An 11,343-nucleotide genomic window follows, 5' to 3' on the forward strand; every position below is an offset into this window, starting at 1 on the left:
GTAACAGCAGCAACTCGAGCACATTGCTGCCCCCTATATGTCAAGAGGACAAATAACACCTTTTCTGTTCAAATTGCCAACCTGCCACAGTGGCGTGTGTGTTGATCAAATTCACCCGCCACTTCAAATATTTACCCGCATTTGGCCGGTGACGGGTGCTAATTTCCACCCCTGAATACCCATTTTACTTTGTTCTGCTTTTGCTTTAAATTGTCTGTCTTATCTTTTCATTCACTTATCTTCTGTCTTTTGTTGGTCATTTAAAAGATAGGTGGTGCATCCAGGCCTGTAAACCGGACATTTTAGTGGGACTGATCAGTTTAAAGGAGGATGAAGGCGTACTGAGGGAATGCAAACGGTTGGACTGATCGCCTAAAATGGTATATTTGTGTCTGTTGGCGTATTCAGGGGGCTTCGGCCTCTAACCTGAACATGAACCTGTACGCCACCAAGAAGACAGCGGCTGAGGGCATGCTGGACATCGCTCTGTTCCTGGCTAACATCACACACATGAAGACCGTCATCGAGCAGGGAGCTGGGTACAGGTACGCAGGCAGATTATAAGGACCAATAAGCTGTTTGTTTTAAAGACAAATGGCTTTTTGTCTAAGATATAACAATGAATGATTAAATTAATTTTCCATGCCCTGTTGGCTCCTGTAGCCTTTCACTGAGTGCAATGTTTCCATGAATTTTCTTCATCTTTTGATTGTCAGGTACTACGCTGCCGTCTTGACGCTCATTTCCTTCTCCCTGGCTCTTCAGATAGTAGCCGGCGTTCTGATCATCATAATTGGTGAGCATCGCGACAAACATCCGTCAGCTCGTGTCTCACACGTTAACACACTAACTCACTAACCCTGCTGGTTTGGGGGCAAGATGGCTGAGAGACGGCGCTATGACGACAGCGGCAGAACTGTCCCTCTGCGTGTTTCTGTGTGTTTTGTCCTGGCTTTCATAAATGTGTGTTGCAGCCCGGAGAGACGTCACAGAGGAGGCCAACCAGAAGCGCCTGGACAGCCTGAACAACATCACAACTGTCCTCATCTTCTTCATCTTCGTCACCAACGTCTTCATCTCTGTCCTTGGGATGGAACGCACCGGCCTCTTTGCCAGGATGCACTTCTGACTTTCTAATGTTATCTCTGATGTATACGTTCTAATTTATGTGCCCGGACTGTGACGGCACATGCGTATAACTCAACTTACTGCTCTGCTCGTTTCTAACTCAGCACATTTACACTCTGATGGTTTATATTTGTGAGCATGGACAGGCTGAGCCAAAGGACCAACAAGTTGTTTGTGTCTGTCTCTGCTTTGTCTGTGTGTTTGTGTTTCTGGTCAACTGTGTGTGTTGCATATATGTGTGTGTGTGTGTGCACAGCTCGTTTTGAGCTGACCCTCCTCCCCTCCTGTCGCCGATGCTTAAACTTCCTGAACAATCTGGTCACCGGCGTCGTCTTCCTCACCCTTGTGGTGAACGTCATCAAAGCAGCTTTCGGCACACACCGCAGCTGCCTCCTGCGGTGGCTGTTTCATCGCTTCGCTCAGTGAGACACCCTCAGCAGACAGGCGGTACGCGTTTGTCCATCCATAAAGTCATTACCTTTCCTCTCATCTGCACGCCCCCAAGTTCTGCAGAGGTCGTAAGTTTCCATCAGTTGTGATGAAGCAGAGAAACATCTGGGATGGAGATTATTGCCCTCCTTTTTCTTCATCCTTTTATGAACAAATCATCACCAAGCAGCTGTGCATTATTGTAAAATGACACACCTCACTCAGATATACATACATAAATGAAGATGCTAATTTAGGGAGCTAGCTTTCTAGCTAGAGTAAGGTGTAAAGATTAGGTGGATATTCACTTTTAAACATAAAAGAGGGTTAATTTAGCTTCACTTAGCCAAAATTTAGGAAACCAGTCCTGTTTGTATAAACATGATGAACACAGCTGAGCTTCTTCTTGCTCTTTGTTTTCTGATTCGGCTTCATAAATGAGCATATTAGCACATGCACATGCTTATTAAACACATTTGAAACCTTTAACTCTTGGCAAAAATACATGTGAGCACCAGGTTTTCCAGATGCTATTTGTTGCAGATAATAGCAATCCTTTTCCAACAATGTTTTACTCCAATTTAAATATCTTCATTTGGGTTCTCGTTTGAATTTGACTAGTTAACGGAAAAGTTTGCATCCAAGTTAAAAAGTCCCATGGAAAAAGCTGAGGCTGGAGGAGGTGTGTGACTGTTGTTATATGTTTGGGTGTAAGTGTGAACTGTGAGTGTACCACCATGTGAGAATGGAAGCATCAAATGTGTGTGTGTGTGTGTGTGTGTGTGGGTTGGAAATATTTGAAACTGTGCGTTTGTGCATCTGTCCGTGTGCGTGTGTTTTGTGTGTTGTAGCCCGCAGGGACCTGAACGTGGTGTCCAATCAGAAGCGACTTGACTACCTGAACAACGTCACCACAGGCGTCATCTTCGTCACCACCGTCGTCAACTTCTTCGTGAGCTTCTTCGGCTCCAAGCGTACCGGCTTCTTCCGCTGGCTGCTGGCCAGACTCCACTTCTGACGCATGCGTGTCCACAAACACGTTTCACATTCATACCCTCCTGCATGCAGCAAGCAACACGAACCTTCCCATGTCTAATCTGCACATACGTTTATGTGACACACTGTTCTAAAAGCCTAAGTTATTATTTTCACAACGTTTAGACAATTTCAAACAATCCACATACACTCAAATATTATATCTTAAATATTGTTCGAGCTTTGTAAAGTAATCCAGCGCATATAATTTCCCTTTAATCCACTGTAAAATAAAGAGACAATTTTAAATGGTGCACTAATATCCTTGTGCAAGATTTGTGCTTGTTTTCCACTGTTTTAGACTTTTATACAAGTGTTACATGTGCTCAGTTCTTGTTGGGTGGTTAGTCAGATTTCATAAACCTTTTTGTTTAATTCATTGCTTTTGTCTGATGTTTTTTTTTTAAATACTGACTTTAAAAATTGTATCTGGTGTTTACTGTCAGGTAGAAATCAGGGTAGGTGTGTGTGTGTACACTTTCTCCTTTGGAAAGCTGAATAAATAGATTTAACAGAAACCTGTGTTGTGGTTATTGTGTTTTTACCAAGCATGGGAATCCAAGTTAACAGTGTTCATGCGTGTGAAGATGGCTAAATAAATTGGCTTTTGCCTTTTGTTGCATAATTATTGTTATTTTCATTACAAGGGAATGCAAATGAAATGCAACCTGCCCAACCCAGACATGTCAGGGTTGAGTCTGAAACTTTCTTCTCTGTTGTATACGTGTGTTTGTGTGTGATGCAGGCCGACGGAACCTGAACAACCAGGCTCTGCAAAACCGTCTGGACTATCTGAACAACGTAACAACCATCATAGTCTTCCTCACGACAGTCCTCAACTGCTTCATCAGCACTTTTGGCATGCAGCGCACTGGACACTTCCCGTGGCTCATGATGCGTGTTCACTGAAACGCCCATCTGACATTCGTCTCTAACAGGCTTCTGTGAATACACAACTAATAACTATGCTGTGCAAAGCAGACCTGCTGAGCATTCGTGACAAACTGGTAATGTCGGGGAAATCAGAGCAAAAATACTCTACATGCTACAATCTCCACTGTGTTTAACTCGTTTCTCTAAAACAGAAATAAACAGGAGTCATTTCATTTCTGTGTCATTTTCTTGGTGTTTTATCCAAAGGGTCACAGTCACATGTTTGCACAAAGCAACACTGATTTACTCTGAATCCTCCCTATGAGATACTCTACATATGATACATGGCTTCCACAGTTTCAAGACCAGTTTCTATCAAGCCTCTGTCACTGCAGGACTCAATCTATATGCCATCTGTTAATACTTTATATTGCTAATCGTCCCCATCTAGTGGAAGATAGTCAGACACACAGAAGGACAGATCTAAAGCCAACATGTTAAAAAAAGTAATTTTTTCTTCCCATAAGCTTAAAACAGTGATAAAATACTGTCTCAACCTTTACACGGCTTGTTAGTTTTTTGTGTATTCTCGCTGATAAAGACACTGGAATTTAGAACCTGCTCATGAGACAAAAAAAGAAATGCTGCTCAGACTTGTTTCTCCAGAAGCAGGTGGGGAGGATGGTATCAGTTGGGTTTGACAGAAAAGAAACTCAGAGACTAAAGTGAGACTTCACTGAAGCACAAACACCTCAGCAGGTAAAACTCAACTTATGTCTTCCTTTTTTTCTTTTTCTTTTATTAAAACAATAAGTTTTGTTGCAGTATTTGCTACAGTTTTTGGATGAGCAATCATGCAGTTCGTATTGATAAAAAAAAGTGTGTAAAGAAATGCTCTTAACTATAGGTTCCAAAGAGAAGCAGACCAGGGACCAGTGTACCGTATAATGCTGTATATTCTGATCAACCATTGGCAAACTGACACCTTGTTATTTTTGTCTGGAATTGGAGAGAATTGTTCTCCTTCTAGCAAGTTTTTGAAGCTACAAAGTTTTTGTTTGATTGTTTTGTTTTACAAAACTTGTATGGCCTTCACGTTGAACAAAGCAGAAAAATTCAGAAGAAAAATTCCAACATACGTCAACTTTTTTTCTTCAAAGCTCAATAGTAATTCTGCAACAATCTAAGAGAAAACGCCTACGTTTTGATGTATAAACTGCATAAGAAGTGCAAAATTAGTGGAAATAAGAAAAGTTTTATTTGCTGAAATTCTGGAAAGTGTAGACAGCTTGGGCGTTAGTGTGTGACATCATCTCCCTCTAAGCTTTGTTGTTAAAATCAGAAAACCTGAACTAAGATTGTCTAAAAGTCATTTAAGACATCAAAATGCCAGCTCATTCACATGAAGTCTGACTTTCTGTAACCCATTTAAACCGTGGATAATGTTTCTGCTGTGAAATGTGCCTGAGTTAAAGAGCTCAGCACCAGGTTTTCTCACTGGTTTTGCCTAAATCCCATTGCCGTTTTGGGGGAAACTTTGGCAGTTTATTTATTTATTTTTGACATCTTGTGATGCACTTCTGTATGTAGTCAATAGTCGCAGAACACAGAGCCACACGTTTTGATGGTTTTTTTTTTTTTTGCGTTCTGTCTATGCATAGGTCAGGACATGACATGAAGGTGTTCTATCATCAACAGCCACACAAACAGGAAAACTGATGTTCACGTACGGGTGTTGTGTAATTTACAAAGGAATGCATGACATCATCACTTCTGCAGATCACCTTTATGCAGCACAGTTTCATCAGGCAGCCAATCCCCTTTCAGCTCGTCACTTTGCTGTCCACCAGTCGCAGCTGGGTTACCTGAACACGGATTTACAGGAATTAGATGCACGCGCACACAAACACCTTCCGTCACAGTTCTTTTTGTGTGTTTTCCAAAGCTGCTGCAGGAATAACAAACTGTAAATTTGTTGGAAAATGAAGAATAACGGGTTAATAGTAGTAAAGGTGTTTCGGTGCTTATGCATTGGCACCTTTATTTAGACATGTTAGTCTTGAATGCTTGAGTTTGCCTAAATCTCCTTGCTTTTCTTTCTTTCTTTCTCCAGACATGGCCTCAGCCAGTAGTGTCCAATGTGACGAACAGTTCGTGACTGACGCCAAACCTGGAGAGGTGCCCTGTGACGTATGCATGGATCTGAACACCAAGGCCCTCAAGACCTGCCTGGTGTGTTTGGTTTCGTACTGCCAGCTGCACCTGGGGCCCCATCGGCATCTTAAGAACCACAAGCTGGTGGACCCCGTGTCAAACCTGGAGGACAGGGTGTGCAAGAGGCACGACAAGCTGTTGGAGCTATTCTGTCGCACGGACCAGGAGTCTATTTGCCCCATGTGCTTGAACGACACCCATGTGGCGCATGACACCGTTCCGCTGGAGCACGTCTTGGACAACTAAGAAACTAGATGTGAACTTGTCACTTCGAAGAAACTAATAACAAATTGTCTCTCATTATTCAGGTATTTAACAAGTAGAAATTATATTGGGAAAAGTTTAGTTCGATTTATTGTCAGACAATGAAAAAAAAATGGTTCTGTGTTTTTATTTCTGTTTTTAACTTTCTTTTGGATTCTTTTTATACTGTGTATGTAAACTGGTTTCGGTGGGATTGTAATGCCTGCATGTGACCACAAGGTGGCAGAACTGTTTAACCAATGTTTAACCATTCTATCCATTATTTGAGAGAGATGTTTTAAAGTATTGTTTCACATTAGACTTATGCACCTGATATATCTTTGAATGTTTTTTATTATGTTTTAGAAATCAATATATTTTTTTGTCTTCATGTTCCTTCACATACAATCCTATGGCTTTAAACCGAAGTGAAGGTAACCCCCTCAATATAATGAGAGAATTTAGGATTTGCTCACTTGTCGAAATAATAAAATCCTTCCAAGTGATGAAACCAGCCTCTTCACACACACTTGTGACCAGAGCAAGCAGAAGTTCTTGCAGCTGGTGAAGTTAGAGGACACATTTGAAAAGATCCGGCCGGTCCAGCTTTACTGATGTGTTCCTCCCCAAGGGGAACTTAAGCCAGCTGACTATTTTTACCTCAGCTTTCTGTCTGACTGGCGCCCGGGGAACTGGCGCACTGTAAATGTCTGTGTGTCGAACTGTTGACGGTCAGTGTCTGGTTGGAGGGTTTGTAGAAGCCACACAGTGATCATATATCTATACTTTATAAATCAATGCTATTCACTCAGAAGAGAGTTGGACTCTGGGGTTTAAGCAAAAAGATAGAGTTTGTCTGTCATTTCACTTTGGAGCATCAGTTTAAAATGTTAAAACGAATGTCTGGTGAAGATGAAGAAACTCATCAGAGGCTGAAGATTAAATTTAAAGCCATCAGTATGACTCTGTGAACATCATGTCACCACCAGAAACACGTCTTCTTTTTTCTCCTCTGTCACTGCTTATGTTACATTAGAAAGCCTTTCAGTGGTAGAAATGTTCACCTTTTGCTTAAAAAATCAAAATGTGTGCTGAGTTAGGGCCTTCAGCTGTGATTAGTAAACTGAACAAACAGCAGCTGATCATGTCAGCTCCACTAATCTATAATGAAGCTAAAACTGCAGCTGATTACAACCTTTTTACAGGTGTTTGTTGTAAACAATCCAGTGGTAAAACATGACAAAGCACATTAGCTCAGACACTGAACATAAAGATGACTTTTTCTTTCTTCTCTAAATAAAGAAAAGACATTATTGAAGCACATCTCACCTATGTGATCTGTTCTGAAGACTTTAGTATCATTTTTTTTAGGTAAGTTTTTTTGGATGTGGACTTAGAATACAGGAATTTTTAAACATATTTTCTTTTTTTGCCTTTAAAAAAGACAAAACTGTGCATATACATTGTGACTTGTTGTATTTCATCAATGCAGAGGTTCGACTTGTCCAAAAAATGCTTTTTTAAATGATCGAATTGAGTGAATTGCCACTAAACTGAAAAAAACCCCAATCACAGCAGAAAAAAAGAGGCAGGTTCAGTTTTGCTCATTCTTATGTCGATAGATTTCAAAACATATACTGTATTGTAATTAGTTTAAAACTGACAATAACATTAACATTTATGCAGAACAGCTATGGTGGTAAAATGCTCAACTCGATCAACTGTAACTGTACTTTGTACTCTTTTTGATGTATTACAAAGTTCTGTTTAATACTGTGTGTGCAGTTTTGGAGAATTAGCATTTAATCTCATTTAAATAAAAATATGCATTTTCATGTCCTCACTTCGTATAATTTTAGTCAATTTGAAATGATTTTATGGCAATATGTGTTATTATAAAACGAGGGATCTGCAAACTGAGTACTTGAAGTAACTCAGGTAAGTAATCGGTGTGTACTTTTATTTAAATAGAGTTGCCTAATACAGATATTTTACTTTAGTTTTTAGTGTTGGTTATAATAATAATAATAATAATAATAATAATAATAATAATAGTGGGGAATGGACAGGTCTTTAAGCAAATGTCTCATTTAAATTTTAAAATGCCATTTTTATAATCAGAAGTCCCTGCTTACGGGCAGAGTGTATGGCAAGCCAGTGTATCATAAAAACTTGTATTTCAGATACGTCAAAACTAAACTGGGCTTTCAGGTTTTCTCAGGTACATTCTTCCTCTCTACAATTTGTGGAAACCTGAAACAAAATTTCAGATATTTACAGTGTTGTTGTCATGATTCAAATGTTTTATGTTGGATATTCAAAACAAACAACAACAAAAAACAACAATCTATCTATCTATCTATCTATCTATCTATCTATCTATCTATCTATCTATCTATCTATCTATCTATCTATCTATATATATATATATATATATATATATATATATATATATATATATATATATATATATATACCAGTTACAACTGCAATGTAAATGTCTAAAAAGAGAGTTTTTCTTAGGATAAATTCTATTTTAATGTACACAATGCAATTTTTTTTAAGGTACAAGGAATGTTTAAGAGAAGTGATGCCGTTTGTCATAAGAACAATAAAGTTTGAGATATTTGAGCTATAGATTGTAGGAGAGAGTCTTATTGAACACCTCAGATATTCTTTTTGACAAGGAAAGTTTTAAATATTTGCAATAGATATTCAGTGTAAAATGGGCGTTTAACTGTTTAAGGGACTTTAAAAAATTATATATATTTAATTTGCCACTTTTGTGAAAAAAAAATCCATTTACATTTTACATTGTTAACAAAGATGCAGTAAACAACAATCAAAGGTACTTAGCATGCGCAAAAGAGGCTGCACTTTCGGCAACGTCATTGTTTCCTATGTGCAGCTCGTTTGATTATTTATTACAACGACCTGCCATATTAGAGGGGGTGGGGGTCTTTTACGTGAAGGGGGCACGCGCTCCGCCGCTCTGACGTCACGGGAGTGCCAGAGCAGCAGAGCAGCGGGGAAGTCTCCGGCGGAGGAGCTGGCAGGGGCGGAAAAGAGGGAGAGACAGGCACGAAGCACAGGCTGACAGCCTCGGAGGCAGCCGCTGACCTCGGCTGGGAGTCCGCTACGTGACGCGGCGTCACTTCAAGCTTTAACAGGAGCAGAAAACCACTGAAGAAGACCGGCCTGTTTCTCTCTCCCCCCTTCAACACACACACCCCTCCGTTTACACAGAGCTTCTTTCACAACCGAGGGCTCGCACCGCCGCAGCCGCAGTGAGTATGCTGGAACTTAGCCTGGAAGTGCGCGTGAACACATGTACGCTCCGTTACACGAGCCGACACGCGTGTCTGCCCGCGCGCGCCCGGTCGTGGGTGAAACAACAGGAGCGGTCGGGTGTAAACATGATTAAAATTTGATGGCCGCTTTGAGGAGCAGCGTTTTTTTTTTTTTTTGGGGGGGGGGCTTTAAGCAGACTCGGACAAGCTCCCTGCTCGACCCGGTCCAGTCATAAAGCTGTTGTCTGTGCCTCCAAATGCGATTATCTGCAGGTAGACAGCCTCCGAAATCCTTTATTTGCTGTCACTGTCCTGTCATACGTTTCAGCAGCACACTGTTGTCACATTTGCTCTCCTATTGCAGTGAGAAGTTGCGTCTGTTGCCTTTTAACATAACATGTTTTTCCCCTTGAGCTCCAGCCCTCATCAGATCAGGCAACTTTCTCGTCAAATCAGCCGGAGCAGAAATCTAAATCTGATATGATTGTGTTGATGATTTCCTCCTGGTTCCACCCAGAGCTAGATTTCATGGCACCACCCCTCCAACATCCAGTCAGGGAACTGAGCCGCTTCCTTCCACTCCGGTTATTGTAAACACTGGACTTTTTTTTTTTTTTTTAATCTTTCTGCTACCTCTTGGTGACTGTTGGACCTGAAACAGCTCGGTGTCCCCACAACAGACAGCTGAGTTCCTTCAAACAGTCCCTCAGAACAGCCTTTCATCCAAAGCTTGGGTGGTTTGGGGGTTTTCTTCAGACAGTTTGCCAGAGGCAGCATCTGTAGTGTGAACGTTGAATCTGGATTCACTCTGATTTTTATTTTTCTGTACACTCTTTGGACTCCAACTCCTCCTGCAGACTTTGAAAGGTTCGGCTCATTCAGGAGGGGGATGCTGTGACTTCTGGATTTTGTAACTTTTTATACTTTTAAAAATATTTCACTTTAATCACAAATATCTTTCCCATGGAAACACAGAATTCTCTGCTGTTTTAGCTACCCTTTTGCTTCTTTAGGTTTTAGCTGGCTCTTGCTACTTTTTTAGCTAACCCTTTTCTGCTTTTAGCCATTATTTTGCTACTTTTAGTCTCAGGCTAGCCTTTGACTACTTTTAGCTTCTAGCTACAATGTTGCTCCCTTTAGCTTTTAGCTAATATCCTGCTACTTTTAGCAGGCATTTAGCTACTTTTAGTTGACCCTTTTCTGTCTTTAGCCATTGATTTGCTCCTTTTTAGTCTTTAGCTAGCCTTTGACTACTTTTAGCTTCTAGCTACTATCTTACTCCCTTTAGCTTTTAGTTAGTAAACTGCTACTTTTACCTGGCAGTTTGCTGCTTTTAGCTTGTATTTTAAAACTTTTAGCTTCTGTTGATTTCAGCTATCTTTTTGCTACTTTTGGCTTTTAGCTCCACTTCTTTAAGATTTGCTAGCTTTAGCATTTACATAACTCTTTGCTACTTTTAGCTAGCGTTTGGCTATTTTCAACTAACATTTTCCTGTTTTTTTACTTCTGGTCAGCATTTTGGTACTTTTGGGCTTTAAGGTTTTAGCTGGCCTTTTTCCTGCTTTGAGCCTTTAGCTCATGTTGAGAGGAAACCTCTCAGCCTCTGCTCTCGCTCCACTCCGGTAGAAGCTGTCCGGTTGGCTCCTCTCTACGGGACGAGCCCGGGGCAGTTCTGCTCTCACTTCCTCACCTTCGTGTTAATTACTCCCAAAAAGAAACTTAAAGTTTTTCTCTTTTTTTTTTTCCCAGGGAAAGCAAAGATTAGATAACGAGCTTCTGATTGGATTGAACATCAGCGTAACGTTGCACAGCGGTGTGTTAATGTGCAGATTTTGCTTCGTGGATTCATTTCCTGAGGCACACAGTGAACTGAAAACAATCTTATCGGTTTAAATCAGTGTTTGTTTGGGTTCTCAAATACATCTTCTACCAAACATATTACTCACCGACAGACTGCTAATATCCATCCATCCATCCATTCTCTTCGCTTATCCAGGGTCGGGTCGCGGGGGCAGCAGCCTAAGCAGGGAGACCCAGACTTCCCTCTCCCCAGCCACTTGGGCCAGCTCCTCCGGGGGAATCCCAAGGCGTTCCCAGGCCAGCCGAGAAACATAGTCCCTCCAGCGTGTCC

General features: G+C 40.9%; 3 protein-coding genes across 16 annotated transcripts in view; all 3 read left to right on the forward strand.

Annotated features, from left to right (window-relative positions):
- Nucleotides 1-3,681, forward strand: part of LOC108235048 (ninjurin-2) — a 25,051-nt gene extending 21,370 nt beyond the window's left edge. Inside the window, exons 2-5 of one of the 4 annotated variants that reach the window (XM_025005630.2) lie at nt 409-545; nt 717-796; nt 1,385-1,575; nt 2,409-2,518. In XM_025005630.2, coding sequence (XP_024861398.1) covers nt 409-545; nt 717-796; nt 1,385-1,554 — 387 coding nt within the window. In that variant the 3' untranslated portion in view covers nt 1,555-1,575; nt 2,409-2,518. Of the gene's footprint in view, nt 1-408; nt 546-716; nt 797-974; nt 1,365-1,384; nt 1,576-2,408; nt 3,318-3,337 lie in introns of those variants that run through there. The other 3 variants (XM_025005631.2, XM_017414770.3, XM_025005632.2) reach the window with 3 other exon arrangements.
- Nucleotides 3,682-4,102: 421 nt separating this feature from the next.
- LOC108235043 (tripartite motif-containing protein 29) lies at nt 4,103-7,761 on the forward strand. 2 transcript variants are annotated; one of them, XR_001808558.3, is made up of 2 exons: nt 4,103-4,224; nt 5,579-7,761. XR_001808558.3 is itself a non-coding variant. In XM_025005625.2 (2 exons), the coding sequence occupies exons 1-2, from the start codon at nt 5,356-5,358 to the stop codon at nt 5,923-5,925; spliced, it is 423 nt and encodes a 140-aa protein (XP_024861393.1). In that variant the 5' UTR covers nt 5,167-5,355; the 3' UTR covers nt 5,926-7,761. The 2 variants fall into 2 exon arrangements, 1 of the variants encoding a protein (XP_024861393.1); XM_025005625.2 differs by lacking the exon at nt 4,103-4,224 and adding an exon at nt 5,167-5,431.
- Nucleotides 7,762-8,921: 1,160 nt separating this feature from the next.
- Nucleotides 8,922-11,343, forward strand: part of LOC108235098 (ELKS/Rab6-interacting/CAST family member 1-like) — a 131,108-nt gene continuing 128,686 nt past the window's right edge. For 7 of the 10 annotated variants that reach the window (XR_001808561.3, XR_005234431.1, XR_001808563.3 and 4 more), the window contains exon 1: nt 8,922-9,209. The gene's annotated coding sequence lies outside the window, so the exon portion shown is untranslated. The remainder of the gene's footprint in view (nt 9,210-11,343) is intronic. The other 3 variants (XM_017414872.3, XM_017414873.3, XM_017414875.3) reach the window with 1 other exon arrangement.

The sequence above is a fragment of the Kryptolebias marmoratus genome, linkage group LG18 (assembly GCF_001649575.2).
Source record: "Kryptolebias marmoratus isolate JLee-2015 linkage group LG18, ASM164957v2, whole genome shotgun sequence".
NCBI lineage: Eukaryota > Metazoa > Chordata > Actinopteri > Cyprinodontiformes > Rivulidae > Kryptolebias > Kryptolebias marmoratus.